Here is a 22,173-nt window from a genome sequence, read left to right on the forward strand (position 1 = left end):
GTCAGCGTATTATGTATTCCTTTTCAGCTTTGGAGCAGTTTTATAAAACCTTTTTAGATAAATATCTTTATTTCCAGTTACCTTATTCATTCAGATGTTGAGAGGTGTATAAATGTGTAGTGAGTGAGTTGATTTGAAAGAGTGCGTCGGTGTGAAATGGGAAACGACAGTGGTTTGAATATGTGGGATAAATGTTGGATGTAAGAGTGATGGAGCGGATGATACGTGACAGTTGTTTTAGATTTACAATAGTATTTATTTTTATTTATTTATTTATTTCTTATTGCATTCCATAATATAATTTGTAGGTAACATTTCAATTATGGACCCTGTTGGGCACAGCAAGTAGGAGAGAGAAGTAAATAAGCTAAGTTGGTAAGTCTTGCCCATGTCTATAGGCGACGGTTACCACTTTCAATCAGGTGGGATTTCCGTCAACTTGTTTGCCATTCTAAGTAGTATAAAAAAAAATCTCTGTCAGGTCGACCTCCACGTGGTTCCCCTTGAAAACCATAGTGCTGAATTCCAAATGATTCATCACGATGGGCTAACTTGCTTTTTCATTCTCACCTGTCATCCCTCACTGATGCCCCGCCAACGTATACCGTTAGCACAGGTGGGGTTACCATTCCATTATTATCCATTAAAAAAAAAAACTATTGAAATGAGTAAGAAATTAACGGTAGTTAGAAAAAGTTAGATCTCCACCGACAAGAGCGCAGCTTTTAAATAGATAGATAGAAATAGTATTAAAATATTTCTAAGTTATTAACATTAATCATTACAAAACCACTGATGCCTACCCTATTTAATGCAAATAAATTTATTATAAAATTGGAAAGTAAATGAGTAACATATTATAAGTTAAGTCAATTTTAACTTTCGCATTGTTTACACATATTTTAAAGTAGCCGCCCGTCCCAACGTCGCACGAGTGGACATTTTTACATTTTAAAAAGTGGCCATTAAGGCTGCACACGCGACGGAAGCTTAAAAATGGAGTAACTTCTCCCGTTTTCCCAACATTTCCCTTCACTGCTCTGCTCCTATTGATCATAGTGTGATTAAAAGTATACTATAACCTGCCCAGGTGTATGAAGAATAATTGTACCAAGTTTCGTTAAAATCCGTCTAGTAGTTTTTGTTTCTATAACGAACATACAGACAGATAGACAAAAATTTTACTGATTGCATTTTTGGCATCAGTATCGATCACTAATCACCCCCTGATAGTTATTTTGGAAATATATTTCATGTACAGAATTGACCTCTCTATAGATTTATTATAAGTATAGATACACAATCGGGATTTAACGCACGAACGAAATGTAAAAATCTTTGCAAGTAAACAGTACCTACATACCTGCTTCTTTATTGCCAATGTTTCGGGCTGGATTTCACCATAGACACTTCAGTTAGTGCTTTTACATCGTATTAAATCCGGATTGTGTAATTAAAATATAAATTAAGCCGTCAAAAAGAATCATTTAAATCCATTGCTCGTTGCCTATACAAATATATGGCATATATAACATACGAAAAGTTTAATCAAATTGTAAAGCACCATTTATAAGCGAGTTAAAAATATCTAACAACACAACAATAGGTGCACGTTAAACAAAACATCAGGCCGGCCATCAAATAAAGTCCCCGTATTCCGGGTTACCCGGCCCGGATAATTTGTATTCGCACCACATAGCAACCGTCTGCGTTGATCCGGCCGCGCCCTTGTCGTTCCCGTGTCAGTCTGTGGTCGCCCACATTTTTTTCTTTTTGTCGCTCCACTCTTAATTAGTTCCATCTTTGATGTGTAAATCTATGACGTTCATTGTAAATGAATAGATATCTATTTATTTATTTGTTTATTTATTTATTTACACTTTATTGCATAATTTTTTTATGCGTCTTAGAATGGCAAACAAGCTGACGGTGCATTTGATGGAAAGTGATAACCGTTGCCTATAGACATGAGCTGTATCGTGAACATAACAGAGTATACTGTTACGCCCATGATAGCTTCCATACGTTGTCATTCGCGAGGACTCAGGTGTAATGCCTCTGTACTCTGTAAATTCACTGCTTTAAATTATAAAAATTAATATCGTTTATAAAAATAGAAAATGCAGTTAATTTTAATGGGAAGTGATTTACGAGGCGGTCTTATTGTTAAGCATAGTCTTCCAAATAACCTTTGGATAGAGGACTTTGAGAAAAAAGACGAAGGATAGGTGGTGCACAATCAAATAGATATTAATAACATACACAGGGGGGAAAGGGATTGTTAGTTATGGAGACTGAGAATCCCATTGCTAGCAATATACCCAACCAGGTCTAACATATGAAGGGTATCATGGACGGCACAGTCTGTCGATTACCACTTTCCATTAGTTGGACCGTCAGCTTGTTTGCCATTGTAAGACGCATAAAAAAATAATGCAATAAAGTGTAAATAAATAAATATCTATTCAATTACAATATACGTCATAGATTTACACATCAAAGATGGAACTAATTAAGAGTGGAGGGACAAAAAGAATGCCATTCTAGTTGCTTAAAAATACCTTAGTCTTTAGGAATAGCAAAGGGTAAGGTGTACCAAAGAGATGGCAGTATACTCTAAGATATACATGGTACGTCTGTAGGTTCCAATTATTGTTCCCACATCTTCGACTTGACGGTTTGTGTCAATTTTCAATCGATTTTCAAAAGAAGAAAGTTCTTGATTCGATTGTATTTTTTTGTATATGTTTGTTGCCTCATAACTCCGTCAGTTGTAAACCGATTTGAAAAATTCTTTTTTTTACCTGGAAGGTTACACTTACAGATTACCTAAACCCATAGAAATTTTATCTTAATCCATTCAGTAGTTTAATTTTTAGATCAAAATAACTGGTTTTGCCATAATTAAAGTCTCTTTTTTATGGGATGCAATCTTTAATTATTGAATTTACACTTACACAGTTAAAATTCGTTTAAACTATAAATTATGAAAATTGCACGTCGTAAATGTTTTTTGAAATGTTGTTGGTCCCTATCAACTCGATTACCAAATTACAGGTGAAAATTACATGTAATTGTGCCACGAAATTGTACTTCAACAAAGTCTGTTCAAAATTCAATCTTAGTACTATTTGATAGAGTATATTTCTCTATAGTAGATATATTGACGAATAAGTATATATTTTGCGCGCCAATTTATAGTCGTTTGATAAAATTGTTGTTACAAATATAGAATGAAGTGTTACGTTATTAAACCTACTAGGTATTTACGTATACACTGCTGCCTGTGACTTTCTGTACAATATTAATAAAATATTTTTAATCTGTACATCATACACGATATCTTTGCTAATTATAAATCGGTTATAATATTTTTTTTATGGTAAAATTATTGAATTACTGGTAAAACTCAAGATTGACCAATGTGCGGGCTCTTACAGTAACATATATAATATATCATTATGAACTTTGGTATGGTCTAAAATCAGTTGCTATATGGGATGGAAAAGGATCGGAATAGCTTACTTTTTATCCTGGTCATTGAACATAGCCCGGTCACGAGGACAAAATTGGGGTAAAAGTATAAGCATGTCATATATATATATATATATATATATATATATATATATATATATATATGTCAATACATATATATATATATATATATATATATATATATATATATATATATATATATATATATTGACATGACATGTTTTATGTGTATGTTTTTTTTTATTGTAATTTGTGTGCTGTAAGTAATTTAAATAAATTATATATCTATCTATCTATATATGATGCAACAAAAGATACAATATCCAGAGATTTTACTCGTATTGTTAACATAGACGATTTTCCCCAACCAGTGGTTGAATTCCAATTATCGAAAGTTTGTTAACAATGTCTAGTTATACTAGGAGAGATACTATTTTCTATTGTTTCAAAATTGGAAATTGTGAGCTAAATAGCTCTACTTGCTACGTTACTCCTGTGATTGGATCATATTGATTGGACGATATCGAAGTAAAGTACGTTATCTTTCATACCAATTATTTTTTTTTTTTTACAACACAGGGGGCAAACGAGCATGCGGCTCACCTGATGGTAAGTGACTACCGCCGCCCATGGTCACCCACAACACCTACGGCATTGCAGGTGTGCTGCCGGCCTTTTAAAAAGGAATATGCTCTTTTCCTGAAGGTTATGTTGTCGTATCGGTTCGGAAATACTGCTGCTGGAAGTTGATTCCAAAGAGTGGTTGTACGTGGGAGAAAGTGCCTTGAAAAACGCACGGTGGAGGACCGCCACTCGTCCAGATGGTTGGGATGAAATTTTAGTTTATGGCGGGTTGTACGATGGTGAAAATCTGCAGCAGGTATCAATCCGAACAATTCTTCAGAGCACTCCCCATGATAAATTCGGTAGAAGATGCACAGAGATGCAACATCTCTACGCAGCTTCAGTGGGTCGAGCCGGACAGTAAGACGCCGATCGTCAACAATTCGAGCTGCCCGACTTTGTATGCGGTCTAACGGAAGGAGTTGGTACTGTGGCGCTCCTGCCCACAGGTGAGAACAGTATTCCATGTGTGGCCTCACTTGAGCTTTATACAGTTTTAGGCGGTTTTCTGGCGTGAAATACCGTCTCACCCTATTGAGCACCCCCAACTTTTTGGAAGCTATCTTAGCTTTTTCCTCCAGATGACCGCAAAACTGGACGTCGCTAGATATATCGACGCCAAGAATCCCCAGACTCGACTTATTATCAAGGGAAGTGCCCCGAAAGTGAGAAGATACGACAAACGGTGTCTTTTTTGCGGTGAACGCGCAGACTTGCGCATTATATGAAACAACAAAAAGTTATTAATATACCAAAACAAATAACTCAGTTTGGCAATGTTAATTGTTTACGTGTAGCAAATGACAGAACTATAAAAAAATATAAAAATATTGAGAACAGGCGGTTCTCAGAAGGAACTCTCAGAAGTTCTTTGCAAAAGGCAATAAAAATAAGTTGACTAGTGGTGACCAGAAGTGACCAACATGGAATCTACACGAAAATGAAAGCATCTTCATGCATCAATAGACTGTTAATGAGATACATACTAGGACCAAAAAGTTTGGCACCTCCTACCTCTGTCGCACCATCAAGTAATGAATTCTCTTCTGAGATCTGTATTTCTTGTCAAGTATAACTTGGATACCTTCAAGAGAGGTTTAAAAAAAGTGTTTATATATGCCGACATAGTGTGGGCCGCAGGTTAGATGCAATCATGCTTTGGACCTACGGCCCACGCAGATAGATTTCATAATCACTTACCATCAAGCGACTAAAGAGTGGCGTGTCATGCTAGTATAGAAAAAAAAGGCAATACCTCCTGTTTAATAATTCCTGTTTTTCATTTCTAGATAAATATTACATATTGTCGTGTAATCCTAGCATAAAATGGGCCACCCCTGCCTTTTCCATGAGTATCGTAAGAAAACTAAGGGCGACTAAGGGAACTTTTAAGTTTCCTTAGTCGCCTCTTACGCCTTAGACGCCTTATAAATAGCATCAACAGCAACATCCCTCTTAAAATATCATTAAAAGCCTAATGTGGTTGCCAACCTGCCTGTCAAGCATGGGAACTACTGACAATACAGGAAGTATATTGCTGAATATAGGCGAGGCCTATATTCAGCAACAAACAACTGACAGCTGATATGAATGAATGAATTACAAATTCAGATAGAAAGTAATAAGTGAAGTTAAATTAATGTCATAATTTCAATGTAAGCGAATGATATTAATCCATTTGCAAGGTGTGGGCTTGGCTTGCAGTCTTCATTGTTTTTGGCCAAACAAACTCATTCTCATCTTATTTATTTGCATTACATTATTCACCATTTCATCAACATTACATCCATTATCCGTCCATTCCTGGATATAGGCCTCTCCCATAGACTGCCATAAGGAACGGTCCTGAGCTACCTACATCCACTGACTATCTGCAATGCATTTGAGTTCGTCATTCCATCTAGCCTCCTAGGCTGTCCTACACTGTGTTTGCCAGTTGCCAGTCGCTACTCAAGAATCTTTCTTTCCCATTGATTGTCGGTTCTTCGAAATATATGACCAGCCCATTGCCACTTCAGCTTGCTTACCTTCGAGCTATGTTGGTTACTTTAGTTCTTTTACGAATATCCTCGTTTCGGCCTTAACTATAGCAATTTAATAACTAATAATAAATATACTTTTCTCTCTTTCCAGGTAAACATTACAGACTCAGTGGCAAGTGACAAGTGCAGTGAGAGTGCTAGTGTTGTAATCTCAATGTGAGCGAGCGATGGCGCGGGCGGTCCCGAGGCGCGGCGCCGTGTGGGCCTGGCTCGCAGTCCTCGCAGCCTTAGGCCACTCCACGGCGTATACTGAAACCGACGATTTCCTCAGCGATTTGGATAAACCAGGTGAGTTTTACCGTTTACAATTTAACTAAAATACTTATATTTTAAGTACCATATTTATACTTTTAATAATTAAAAGTTACAGTCTTTTAAACACTACTCGTATTACCTTTTACGTTTTTTTTTATACAACTAAGAATGGCAAACACGCTGACGGCCCACCTGATGGAAAGTGGTAACCGTCGTCCATTCTGATAAAGGCTGATATGTCAATAATTATGATTCTGATTTCAACTTGCTTACTTAGATTTTAACTATTAGAAATATTAACTATTAGAACTTGGTGACTTAGATATTGTCGTAAGAAGTGTCGTAAGAAATGTCGTTGTAGTAAATGTACGAAAAAACATATATAGGATTATAATTGCACCTTAATTACTGAAACAATTATATGAATTAATACATTTCTTAATCTTGATAAATAGGTTTGTTTATAATCCAACTAAAACGATATTTAATCTTATTGATTACGAACTTAAGATCGATTGAATAAAATCGATCTTACCAAATCGCTCACATCACTAGCCGCCTACACTTTGAAGTTTGATTGATCACTAGTGTTGTAGCATTACCGTGGCACAATATTTTGAGTTGTTAAAACCGGATTTAATCAGATAATCAGTTATCTACATTTTTAGCTTGTTAATCAATACTGTCCCTTACTATTTACGCGTTAAGGCATATATGGTGTAATTATGTAAGTACAAATTAAAAAGCAATTTGGCTTAGCGAAACAGTGACAACGATAATCATTTGTGACACGAACACATCTAGTAATAAAATAAATATTAAAAAAAAAAACATGGCCGACAACATGAATTTCGAAATAATTACTTTAAGTTATCTATATTTTCATTAAAAAAACATAGTCAAAAAGATCTAACAGCTATAAAATAGCTATAAAATTCATCAAAAGAAAAATACCATTTACGTCAAACAAGGCTGTATGAGCTTTGTTCTCTTTGCCTATACTGCAATAGATTTTTTTTTATATACAACTTAGAATGGCAAACAAGCTGACGGTCCACCTGATGGAAAGTGGTAACCGTCGCCTATAGACATGAGCAGTAGCATGGACATAACAGAGTATACTGTTTCGCTCACGATACCCTCCATGCGGTGCCATTCCTGAGGACTCGAGTGTTATTCCTCTGTACCCTGTAAATTTACGCCATATTTCACCCTTCAAACCGAAACACAGCCATGCAAACACAACTGTTTCACGGTAAAAACACGAATGGGACAGAGGTACCCAAGCAAACGACTTTTGTACAAAGTCTCCCTCTGGTAAAATAATAGTAGTAATAATAAGATTAAAATTACCGTCAGATAACAAATGACATTAAAAAATACCATTAAAAAGCCATGTAACATTCGTTAACACCCTAAATTAGACTACCGTTGATGATTATGTATACTCGTACCAAAGGTCAAATAATGACTTCGCCCTCAAATGACCTTTTCCATTATTAAGAGAAAATTTTAATATAAGAAAAAAAAAAAACAAGTTACTATCTTTTCCCCTTTTACTTACATTTACAATAACAAAAGAAAATTTAAAATAAACACAAAACCCGACCGAGATGGAATGTCATCGGGTAAAAATGGAGGTATAAGGACGCCATTGTTCAATTTTAACATTCTTTATAATTATTTCATTATTTCATTAATTATTATACAGTAGCTGTGTCCCGTGGCTTTGTTTGAGTAAATACGTTAACCTTTATTCTTACTAATAGTGTAAATGTTAAAGTGTGTTTGTTTAACAGTTTAACCAATAGTTACAAAGGGGGGAAGGGATTGTTAATAATGGGGAGGTTGTTCCCCATTGCTACCAATATACCCTATCAGGTCGACCTCCACACGGTTCCCCCTGGAAACCATCTTGACTAATTTATCGTTGAATTCGTCACGATGGGCTAACCGACCTGCCTTATCATCCTCACTAATCATCCCTCACTGGTGCCCCGCCAGTGTATACCGATAGCGCAGGCGGGGTTACCATTCCATCATCATCCATTAAAAAAAAACCAATAGTTACAATACATACACGTACTTTTTTAATGGATGAGAATGGAATGGTAGCCCCGCCTGCACTATCGGTATACACTGGCGGGGCACCAGTGAGGTATGATTGGTGAGGATGGAAGCAGCTCAGTTAGCCCTTTGTCACGAATTCAACGCTAAATTAGGCAAGATGGTTTCCAGGGGGAACCGCGTGGAGGTCTACCTGATGGGGTATATTGATAGCATTAGGGACTAACTTCCCCATTAATAACAGTCCCTTCCCCTCTATATATTATTATACAAATTGGTTTTATTCGCATACCTTTTACAACTCTTTAGTACCTCCTAAGCATATACCTCCCTTTCTTTCCCGTGGGTGTCGTGAGAGGCAACTAAGGGATCTTAATAGTCGAGGGATGGGCAATAGCGTCCGTCTTAAGACATCACTAAAAGCTAAACTGCGTTCGCCAACCCGCCTGATAAGCGTGGCTACCTACTATTGGCAAAATCCTTCTAACGTGGGGGGAAAGGGAAAGGGATTGTTAGTAATGGAGACTGAGAATCCTATTGCTAGCAATATACCTAACCAGGCCGACCTCCTCGTAGTTCCCCCTGGAAACTATCATGGTTAATTCCTGATGAATTCATCATGATGGACTAACTGACCTGTTTTCATTCTCATCGATCACCCTTCACTGGTGCTCCGCCAGAGTACCCTGTTAGGGCAGGCGGGGTTACAATTCCATTTTCATCCACCAAAAAAAAAATCCTTCCAACTACAAACTGCCATAAGAAACTGCCCGTTGCTTGTGACAATCTATGGCGGATGCCTATGTTCATTAGTGAACAAATAACAGGCGATTTGATAATGATGACGAAGTATTTACTGATATCACAGACGGGTTTGACCTTCCATGTATATGAAATTTAAATTTATACATATATATGCGCATACATGCACAAGCACGTGCACATGCACACATGCGGCCACAGACACACACACATACACGCACGCGCGCACGCATGCACGCACGCACGCACGTCCGCACGCACGCACTCACGTACGACGCACGCACGCACTCCCGTACGCACGTTCTCACGCACGCATGCATGCAAGCACGCACGCACGCACGCACGCACGCGCTCTAGCACGCACGCACGCATGCACGCATGCACGCTCGTACGCACGCACGCACGCACGCACGCACGCACGCACGCACGCACGCACGCACACACACACACACACACACACAAAAACGCGCGCGCACACGAATAAGTAGAAAGAGAGGGAAAGAAATCGTCGAATTAAGATCATACTTTTTTAAAGTCATAAAAACTATCTACACAACCAATAGTAATGATAAATGTCTACCATCGAACAAAACGAACGCTTCCAAATAACTTTAAAACAAATGCAATCTAAACTGTATCTTTTTTCAAACAATATCCTTATTACTATTCATGAACTTATTAAACATGGCTGTATTAAAAAATATATGTCGGGAATGTAAAAAAAACGAAGCAATGCATTAAATTATCAAGGAACACGATCGTAGATGGAACAACAATAATTATAATGAGTTATGTCCATTTTAACACAGTAAGTTATTATTTGTGGGGTTTAGCCTCAAGGGTTGGCGCGCATTATGGAACTTCATATTATTTGTTTAAATATTAGTTATATCTCGCGATTTTGCTTGCGAAAGTTAGGATCATTATTACATTAATCGTTAACTGTCCACTTCTAAACAAAAGCCTTCTCCATAGATAAATATATAATTTTTTTTAATGGGTGATAATGGAATGGTATCCCCACCCGCGCTGTCGATATACATCGGCGGGGCACGAGTGAAGAATGATAGATGAGGATGAAGCAGGTCAGTAAGCCCATCGTGACGAATTCAACAAGAATTGTTCTCGATGGTTTCCAGGGGGAACCACGTGGAGGTCGACCTAATAGCGCATATTACTAGCATTGGGGCTGTCAAACTCCATTGCTAACAATCCTTTTCGCCCCTAATAAGTAATTTATTCGTATTATTTTAGCATATAAATAACGTCAAATATTCACAAAAATAGAAAAAAAAGAATTAATAAAAAAAATCAGATAAGTGCATAAAAAATTCACATACATACACACATATACATATACATACACAAATGCATACAAACACCTACACAAATACATAAAAATATACACTCACATGTATACATAAAACACAAAGTTATAAAAGTTTTAGATATCTGAAGATATAGGTATGCTAACCAGACAAATAAAATAATTAAGAAAATGACAACTTGCTCAAATAAAAATCCTTAAGCTTTGTTATAAAACTAGGCAGATATTTTATACTTCGTATAGATTTTTTTTTGTCTCGTGAAAAACAAGTTCGATTCCCCACAGATTGCCGAAAGGAACAGTCCCGAGCTACCTACATTTACTACCTGTAATGTATTCGAGGCTGTCGCTTTATCTAGAGGAGAGTTCTACATTGCGTTTGCCTGTACGGGGTCGCCAGTCAAGAACCTTTCTTTCCAGTCAGTTGTCGAATCTTCGAGCTACTAGAGAGGTTCGACTAGGCTATTGTCACTTCAGATTGCTTATCTTTCGAGCTATATCGGTCACTTTAATTCTTAACGTTTGGATAAACATTTTGACCGCCTCATTGCAATAAAAAAAAATGAGAAATTCCGCTTTTTAGAAAGCATTTCTAATCATTACTTAAATGAAACAACCTAAATTGCTTTTAATCGATTAATTTAAAAATATATACAATTTACTTATCAACCGACTTTAAAAAGAAATAGATTCTCAATACGATTATAATTTTTTTAATGTTTGATATCTCATAACTTCATTGGTTTTAAACCTATTTGGTTTTATTTTTCTGAAAGGAGAGCATATCCTTAAATAACAGTCCCATAAAAATTTGTTTAAAATCGGTTTAGTGGTTTAATTTTTAAATCTTCGAAGTTGTTTTTTTTTTGTGGAACACAATTTTAATTTTATTTTTAATTTATTCTTTCCGTAACTGGAATAGTTTGATCAATTTTAATATGTAATTTGAAAACGGCTTTATATCTGACACGTTACAATCTCTCTTTTTTCATTGCTTACATTGTTTTCTCATTGTGATTATTTCTTGTAATTGTTTATATTTATAATAAGTTTACTATTGTAATCTTTTGGAGGAAACAATAAAGAGTATCTATCTATCTATCTATCTACATTTATTTTTTAATAATATAAAGGAGGAAAATAATAATATATAGGGGAAAAAATATTTACCATCCATAAACCACCCAAACCTCTTAACAGTCGATTTTTCCTGCTATATATCTCTTAAAACAAACACGATACGCCGAAAAGACTCCGCTGTGTGTATACAGCCTTATCTATAACGAAGTAAAGGGATGGTACATATGGCATTGGATAGCATATCCAACTGTCATACTAGCATACCGCTTTATGGGGTCTTGTCACGCGCGGTCCGTGTTACAACATGGGGCGAAATGCTACGACCAACCGCACGGGTTCCGTCCACCACAGGTATTTTCATGTTAAACGACGCAACTTTAAAATATGTGGTATCCACTTTAATTACAACTTTTATTGTTTTGTTTTCTACCATTTTTATTGGCGCTTTGTTTTTGGTACACAACGTCTAATGGAGGCTTTAATTATCATATAGAATAATATGATAATTAAAAGACTTAATGGCCAGATGTCGCTTTGGACGCCGATGCAAATGAGTCGGAACGTAAAATGTAAGTGCGTTATTTAAATATTAAAATACAAGTCGTTGTTTGTGGCTTTGCTCACTTGAATTGCGGTGAAAGTATTCCGTGTTGATCTATGTGGGTATTTACTTAACTTTGTTCTCTTTTTTAATTTCCTGTGTATTTAGAATTTAAAAGCCATTTTTTTTATAATATCGTTTTCTTAAGCAACTTAGAAAAGCAAACAAACTGACGGCCCACCTGATGGAAAGTGGTAACCGTCGCCTATAGACATGAGTAGTACCATGGACATAATGGATTATACTGTTTCTCCCATGATACTTCCCATGCGTTGCCATTGTTTGTCTGTAAAACTTAATACAAATGTACGTTATATCTTAACACATATATATATATATATATATATATATATATATATATATATATATATATATATATATATATATATATATATATATATATATATATATATATATATATATATATATATATATATATATATAGGCTATTTTATGTACATGATTACATAAAGTACTTTATTTCTATTTATTCATACGAATAATTTACTTTATACCTCGTTCCACCCGCCTACCCTCCGAACCCCAAAACGGTTCCCCGCCGTTTTTATATCCACAGATAATAATACATCAAAGGCTTAACGTATGGTTCGACCGATAATACGATTCTAAACAGATTATATCTGTTATTTACTCGTTTTGACGTTTATATGTAATAAACATGATATTTTTGGTACCTTTTTTATCGATGTCACGTTTAGAGATCCGCGGTGCACTATTTCTAATCGACTGCGAAATTTTTTTTTACAACACTGGGGGAAGACGAGCATGCGGCTCACCTGATGGTAAGTGAGTACCGCCGGTATCATGGGCGAAACTGTATACTCTGTTATGTCTATGGTACTATGGTAATACCGTTGCCTATAGACATAAGCATCTCTATAGGCAGCGGTTACCACTTTCCATCAGGTGGGCCGTTAGCTTGTTTGCCATTCTAAGTTGCATAAAACACACTATATTTGTGTACTATGCAACTTAGTTGTATAGAACACAATCTTTAATTATATTTTTTTACATACGAGACCATTGCTACTAAGACGGCAGTCACTTTACACTTTTTATCCGATAGCTTTATTTTTAAGTCTCCGTTTGTTTTTTAAATTGATTTCATGTATGCTGTAATATGGATTAAGCCTATAAAATTAAGAAAATGTTGGAATATTTATTTATTTACTCGTGCCCATGACTATGTCGACAGAATTGGACCTTTTTGATCGAACAGCGATAAACTTAGTCTAAATATGTCTACCCCGTAATGGTTGGTTCCTCGAAATCATTACTGCAAATGTATATGTTATTATAAATGTAAAAGTGAGTTTGTTTGTCATTGCTTAACGCCTTAATCCTTACTAATCCTGCTTCTATTACTCATCTTATATATACAAAAAAAAATGTACGTATCACCTATGGATAGATGGGATTTTTTTTTATCTATTCACGCAAAATTTACTAAAAGTATTTGAACGAATTTTAGTATACAAACAGGTTGTATTTTAAAAAGAATACTTTATACACTGATTCACATAGATTTTAAACGTGAAGCAGTTGTGTTTGCATGGCTGTGTTTCGGTTTGAAGGGTGGGATATGGCGTGAATTTACAGGGTACAGAGGAATAACACCTGAGACCTCAGGAATAGCAACGTATGGGGAGTATCATGGGCGAAACAGTATACTCTGTTATGTCCATGGCACTGCTCATGTCTATATGCGACGGTTACCACTTTCCATCAGGTGGGGCGTCAGCTTGTTTGCCATTCTAAGTCGTATAAAAAAAAATGGAAACTTCACTGATTTATGTTATGGCTGTGTTTACTATTTATATGTTTTAAGTATTGTATGTTTCTCTATTAAAGTAAAATAAAAATATAAATAAAAAAATAAGGTATAAATACTATCATTTGGTACAATATACCAACGTTACAACTAGTCCTGTATACTTCAATGCGAGAATGTAATCTCACTGGACATTTCCAGCAGCTCTTGTCAAAAGCTGGAATAAACTAATGCGCTAAACTAGACATTCCCATAATTTCGTTTCTAGAAACTTGTTGGGTTTGTATCCCATGGGGCTCTCAGGTCAAGGAAATTTTCTGACATATTGCGATATAGTTTTTTACGTATTTTTTTTTCTTACTCGACGTCGTTATATTCCTTTGACGTAGGTCGTCTAATTCGTGGAAAACATTTGTACTACCCGTACATAACCTGGTACCGTGATATTCGACGGGCTAAACATTTTGATATCGTATTATTATTTTATTCATTTATCATCATCGTCATCATCAAAACAGCCTTTAAATGTCTACTGTTGAATATAAGCCTCCTCTTTGGGGGTTTTGCCAGTAGTTGTCATGTTTGGCATGCAGATTGATAACCACAGTTAGGCTTTAAATATGTTTTAAGAGAGACGCTGCTCACCGTCCCCTGCCATCCCTTAGTCGCCTCTTGTGACATTAACGGGAGAGGAAGGGGTGGCTTATTACCGGAGCCATACAAACATTTTGTTGACTCATCATCATATCAGACTTTAACTGTCCACTGCTGAACATTCTCCCTTGGGGATTTTGATAGTAGTTGCCATGCCATAATCCGCCTGATTGGCAATCGCAGTCAGGTTTTAGAGATGTTTTAATAGAGACGCTGCTGCCCATCCTTTGCCCTCCCTCTTATGACATCCACGGGAAAGGAATGGGTGGTCTATTCCAACCGGAAATACATGGAACTATACACCGTACAAAATCTTGGTCAAGATTTCACATGTTTTATTAAAGAAATTTATAGAATACCATGGAAATTTCATAAACACTTCACTAATTTAGTTCTGAAAGCAGAATAGCTAGTACTGTCACAATCGAAATTTATGTTTTTGTAATACTCAATCTTTTTAATACACAATTGTAATACCAATTGAATTCCTAGACTTTTCAATTCGCAATATAATAAATCAATAAATTTTTACCCTCACAGCGGCAGAAGAAATGCAAACTACTTGTAAAACAGCAGTTTATCATTGAACATGACACACCCAAGAGTTCGGGGTGGACTATAACTTTTGGCCAGTGATATACACCCCTCCACCTTTTGTTAAGTTGGTAATTTGCAATGCGTATGAGCTGCCATGGTCAGAAACTTCCCTTAGACCCCATCGTTTCATGGGGACTTGAATATTTATGAAGACATTACGTATTTACGTATGCTTGCTTGAAAATATTATTTTAGTTACTGTTCATATTTTTAATCTATACTTATAATAAATCTGTAGAGAGGTCAATTCTGTACATAAAATATATTTCCAAAATAACTATCAGCGGGGTGATTAGTGATCGATACTGATGCCAAAATTGCAATCAGTAAAATTTTTGTCTGTCTCTCTGTCTGTATTTTCGTTATAGAAACAAAAACTACTCGACGGATTTTAACGAAACTTGGTACAATTATTCTTCATACTCCCGAGCAGGTTATAGTATACTTTTCATCACGCTACGATCAATAGGAACAGAGCAGTGAAGGGAAATGTGTCTGTTACATCCAAACCACTGAACCGTGAGGAGGGACATAGGCTACTTATTTTACGAAAAACGACGGAAACGCGGACGGAGTCGCGAGCAACAGCTAGTGTTAGAATAATTAAAGTTGTAGAAATGATAGATCTAAGAATTATACTTGGTATAACTTTAGAAGATATATTGAAATATAATATAATTAAAGGTAATCCTATATTTAATACAATAAATGTGAAACTTTGTAACGATGAATGTATTTATTCTTTTTTTTATACAACTTAGAATAGCAAACAAGCTGACTGCTCATCTGATGGAAAGTGGTAAACATCGCCTATAGACATGAGCAGTACCATGGACATAACAGAGTATACTGTTTCGCCCATGATACCCACCATGTGTTGCCATTCCTGAGGACTCAGGTGTTATTCCTCTGTACCCAGTAAATTCACGCCATATCCCACCCTTCAAACCGAAACACTGCCATGCAAACACAACTGCTTCATGGTTGAAACACGAATGGAACAGAGGTACCCAAGTAATCGACTTTTGTACAGTCTCCCTCTGGTTTATTATTTATATTTATTCATGGATAGATGTTTGTTACTCTTTCACAGAAAAACTTATGAACGGATTTGAATAAAATTTGGTACACTTGCTATCGAGTGACGCTCATACTAGTTTACTCTATTTATTATAAAAAAAAAAAATATTCCCAAACATCGTCAAAGCACCAAATAATATTTTGATCAGTAATTCGCTTGCTTACTTTCACCTTATCAGTCAAACCATATTTCTTTTTTCCCCGCAAAATACGTGGGAGGTTGAGTCTTGAATCAGGTATTCCTGGAAAGGATATACGCAAAAAAAGAGGGATAATTGTTTTCCAACTAACATCTGAGGTATGTGTCAATTCTGATCTACGTTTTATTTATAAAAATTTATTTCTCAAATATCCTAATACCAATATTATAAATGTGTAAAACAAAGGAAAGGAGGGGGTGGCCTATTCCATGCCGGGACCATACGTACTCCACTAACTATGTGATTATCAAAATACCCATACATTCATCATACCAGCCTTTAACTGTCCACTACTGAAAAGCCTCCCCTTAGGGGGTTTTGCCAGTAGTTGCCACGCTTGGCAGGCGGGTTAGCAATCGTAGTTAGGTTTTATAGTTATTTTAAGAGGGACGCAGCTGCCCCCATCCCTCGCCCTCCCATTTTTTTTATACAACTTAGAATGGCAAACAACTTTCTCCCTTTATCTTACGACACACACAGGAAAGGAGGAGGTGGCCTATTCTATGCTGGGACCATAAGGCAATTATAAGAATTATCCATACAAGAATTGAATTGACATTGCCATACAATCCCATTAAATCCCATTTAAAACATGAACAGATCAAATACTTTATCTCTCCATATATCTAATTACAGTCGAATCATGGTTGTTTATGACGACAATGCTTATTTAAATACGATACGAATGATTATCTATATGTAGCAGTAATTCGATTATAATTGAAAATCGATATAGCCATAGTTTTATTTATTACTAATATATAAAGCGGATGAGTTTGTCTGTTTGAAAGCAATAATCTCTGGAATTTTCATATTTGATAGATTATTCGAGTATGGTTATAGGCTATGGGACATGATAGTAGGATCATCATCACAGATAATAAAGATGGTGTTAGGAGGTCTTCAGGTGTAAACAGCTAGGCTCCATAGTCCTTCTCTTTGATTTCGGTCGAGGCGCGCAGTCAAGCCCGCGCTTGCGTCCCAACCGCTCAAGATCAAGGGTCTTGAATGGTCCCAAAAATGCGTTTTCTCGACTAAATTACATCTACCAGAGGGAGACTGTACAAACGTCGATTGCTTGGGTACCTCTGTCCCATTCGTGTTTCAACCGTGAAGCAGCTGTGTTTACGTGGCTGTGTTTTGGTTTGAAAGGTGAATTTACTGGGTACAGAGGAATACACCTGAGTCCTCAGGAATGGCAACGCATGGGGGGTATCATGGGCGAAACAGTATACTCTGTTATGTCCATGGTACTGCTCATGTCTATAGGCGACGGTTACCAGTTTCCATCAGGTGGGCCGTCAATTTGTTTGCCATTCTAAGTTGTATAAAAAAATTCAAGTTAAACCGGTACTTATTACATTTAAATATTATCTGTTTAACCAATAGTCTCGAAATTTGCTATAGATATACGATTTGATATGAACAAGTACGTAAGATGTCTTTTATTGTCGTAACTTGATATAACTTGTGATATAAGTGACGCTTGTTCACGCGAGCAAAGTCAATGGTAAAAGCTAGTAATTTGCACAAGTTTTCTCTCTCATCTAAATCATAAGTTGGGCCAAATTAATAAATCAAACATACAAGAAAGTTCGGCCGAGTCCTAGTATTAACGAATAAAGCCGCACAAGTGGTAACCCTACAGACATAAGTCGGGATGTTCATATATGTCCTGGTAAATCCGGACGCACGGTCACCCTAATGGAGATGAATTATTTAGTTCCAATATAGATATTAACAAAGTTTGGTGTAGTGGTTTGATTGTTGACTCCTTGTACTAATGGGGTGTATTAGGAAGGACTATTACCTTATACGTGACTTCTATGCTTAGATTCTATAGATAGAGCATCGAGTCTCAAAAACGGGTCAACTTTTAACACCATTACGAGGCTACCGACTAAACCTTCACCTTTCACCAGAGGAAGACTCTGTACAAAAGTCGATTGCTTGGGTACCTCTGTCCTATTCGTGTTACAACCGTGAAGCAGTTGTGTTTTCATGACTGTGTTTCAGTTTTAAGGGTAGGATATGGCGTGAACTTTCTGGGTACAGAGGAATAACACCTAAGTCCTCAGGAATGGCAACGCATGAGGGGTATCATGGGCGAAACAGTATACTCTGTTATGTCCACGGTACTGCCCATGTCTATAGGCGACTGTTACCACTTTCCATCAGGTGGGCTGTTAGCTCGTTTGCCATTCTAAGTTGTATAAAAAAAAAAGAGTCTCAGAAACGAGTCAACTTTTAATACTATTAAGAGACTACCGACTAAGGTGTCTTTAAAAAAAAACGTTCACGCTCAGTTTTTTACTTTATCAGAGCAGTAAAAACTTTATATTATTTTCATTTTCGTGTATAATATAGTATATGTTATATATTAGGAGTACAAATAAGTTTCCGCCGTTTTATTGTGGATGGCGCGGCACGGAGTTTCGGTTAGCTTTCGCAGATGATAACCGGCTTAAAAAATAGTTTCGACATTCAAGACCAACATAACCTATTAATATTATTGATTTGATATTGGTAAAATATAATTTTTATAACTTGAAAATGTCAAAATTTGAGCCAAATAAGCGTCATTTGCGGGAAATATTAATTTACTTCTTTAATTTAAAGAAATCTGCTGCTAAGGCGCATCAATTGCTCGTAGAAGCATATGGTGAGGGTGCTTTGAGTGAGAGAACGTGTCGAGAGTGGTTTCAAAAGTTTAAAAACGGTGATTTCGACGTAGAAGACAAAGATCGCAGTGGAAGGCCAAAAATTTACGAGGATGCAGAATTGGAGGAATTATTGGAGGAGGATTCATCTCAAACACAAAAAGAACTTGCTCTAACATTAGAAGTCACTCAGCAAGCAGTCTCACATCGTTTAAAATCATTAGGAATGATTCATAAACAAGGAAATTGGGTTCCGTACGAATTAAAGCCGAGAGATATTGAACGCCGATTATGCTTAAGTGAAATGCTGCTAGCTAGACATAAAAAAAAGGGTTTTTTACATCGTATCGTAACTGGTGATGAGAAGTGGATACATTATGACAATCCAAAAAGAAAAAAATCATGGGGATTACCTGGCCACGCGTCAACATCAACAGCAAAACCGAATATTCACGGAAAAAAACTTATGCTGTGTATTTGGTGGGATCAGCTAGGTGTAGTGTATTATGAGTTGCTTAATCCGAGCGAAACAATTACTGGAGCCCTCTATCGAACACAATTGATGAGATTGAGCCGAGCTCTGAAAGAAAAACGCCCTCAATACTATTCTAGACACGAAAAAATTATTCTTCTGCATGACAATGCTCGTCCACATGTTGCGGCTCCCGTAAAAAAGTACTTGGAAACACTTGATTGGGAAGTGTTACCCCACCCGCCGTATTCACCAGACATTGCACCGTCCGATTATCACCTGTTTCGGTCCATGGCACATGCTCTGACGACGCAGCGGTTTACATCTTATGAGGATACCAAAAATTGGGTTGATTCGTGGATAGCCTCAAAAGACAAGGAGTTCTTCAGACGTGGAATTCGAATGCTGCCTGAGAGATGGGAAAAAGTGGTTGCAAGTGATGGGCAATATTTTATATAAATCTATATTACCGTTCTTCTATAATAAATATTTAATTTGTGTTAAAAAACGGCGGAAACTTATTTGTACTCCTAATATGTGTAAGTATATTTGTTATTTATATATATTTATTCGTTTATATATGTAATTTTAGTATGTATGTATATCAATAATTACTAGTACCGCATTCGTGTATTCTGACACTTCCCTACGATTGACTGGGAGAGAACACTTTTAGCATTAAGTCCGCCATGTACACATATATGTACTAATGAATAAAAAAAAAACTTTTTATCAGCTAATTGTCGAATTAGGTGACTCGTTTTTTTATCAGTGTTCTATATACTTACGCACATAATGTATAAGTAAGGTTTTTTTTTTTTTCATATAATATTATATTAGATAGATAGATAGATACTCTTTATTGTTTCCTCCAAAAGATTACAATAGTAAACTCATTATAAATATAAATAATTACAAAAAATAATCACAATGAGAAAACAATGGGCGACCTTATCGCTAAGAGCGATCTCTTCCAGGCAACCTTTGGATGGAGAGGAGTAATTATAAACAATTTGGTGGGAGGCACGATGAAAATTATATTATTATTACATTATATATGTGGAAATTATTTTTACTAACTAATCTAAAGTGATGAAAATAAAGTGGCTTACATTAACAGTTTATAATAATAAGCCATAATATATATTATGGCTTATTATGGCTTGTTATGATTATATTATACACACTGCTTCCTCTCCTGTAAATGTCACGGCATACTAGTCATTAACTGTCCACTGCTGGACATAAGCCTTCCCCATAAGGGGAGTTTCGACAGTAGTTGCCACGCTTGGCTGGCGAGTTGACAACCGCAGTTAGGCTTTTGGTGATATTTTAAGGGGATCACTGCTGCCCATCCCACGCTCGCAAAAAAATACTAATTCGAATGTAAGTTTCTTTGTTACCTTATAACGCCTTAACCAAATACTATGTAATTTGGTATACACGTACTACAGGTAACCACTTACCATCAGGTGGGCCGTATGCTTGTTTGCCACATCAGCGGTATAAAAAAAATGTAATAGAGAAAGATACAGGCTACTTTTATCACCATCAGTAAAAATAAGCCGGTCACGCGGACGAAGTCGCGGGTCAAAACTGGTAACTATATATTATATTAATAAGATCATTAAAATAACGATCGACATGTCTAAAATGCCTCTAATTACAAACACAATTTAAACGATTTTAAATATTTTTAGACAACATGGCTTAATAAAGATTGACCTGGCCCTCTAGACAAGAATAGTCATCGCTAGCGAGTCTGTGAGATAGAATGAGATAGCAACATCGGATGTCTCATTCTAACTCGTGAACTCGGGGGGAAAGGGATTGTTAGTAATGGAGATTGATAATCCTATTGCTAGCAATATACCCAACCAGGTCGACCTCCTCGCGGTTCCCCCTGGAAACTATCATAGTTAATTCCTGATGAATTCATCATGATGGGCTGACTGGCCTGTTTTCATTCTCATTTATCACCCTTCGCTGGAGCTCCGCCAGCGTATCCCGTTAGCGCAGGCGGGGCTACCATACCATTTTCACCCATCAAAAAAAAAAACTCATGGACTCGCTAACAATGTCGATTCCTGGGGAAAAGGGATTGTTAGTAATGGAGTTGGACAGCCCCATTTCTATCAATATGCCCTATTAGGTCGACCTCGTTTTACCCCCTGGAAATCATCGTGAACAATTCTTGTTGAATTCGTCACGATGGACTAACTGACCTGCTTCATCCTCACCTATCATCCTTCACTGGTGCCCCGCCGGTGTATACCGATAGCGGGTGGGGTTACCATTCCATTATCACCCATTAAAAAAAATGTCGATTCCATCGATGAATTCGCTTGCTACTTGTTTAGAGGGTCTGTTTCAATTTTGTTTCTTAAAAACAGATACTTGGATTATTACTAACATTAAAAGAAGTCATCATCATCATACCAGCCAATAGCTATTCACTCCTAAAC

General features: G+C 36.5%; 1 protein-coding gene across 2 annotated transcripts in view; it reads left to right on the forward strand.

Annotated features, from left to right (window-relative positions):
• The window catches only part of LOC113510254 (hemicentin-1), a 418,868-nt gene that overhangs the window by 195,715 nt on the left and 200,980 nt on the right, over nucleotides 1–22,173 (forward strand). For both annotated transcript variants that reach the window (XM_052900396.1, XM_052900397.1), the window contains one exon: nucleotides 6,253–6,449. In XM_052900396.1, coding sequence (XP_052756356.1) covers nucleotides 6,329–6,449 — 121 coding nt within the window. In that variant the 5' untranslated portion in view covers nucleotides 6,253–6,328. The remainder of the gene's footprint in view (nucleotides 1–6,252; nucleotides 6,450–22,173) is intronic.

Source organism: Galleria mellonella, unplaced genomic scaffold (assembly GCF_026898425.1).
Source record: "Galleria mellonella isolate WM207_F2 unplaced genomic scaffold, CSIRO_AGI_GalMel_v1 utg65, whole genome shotgun sequence".
NCBI classification, from domain to species: Eukaryota; Metazoa; Arthropoda; class Insecta; order Lepidoptera; family Pyralidae; genus Galleria; species Galleria mellonella.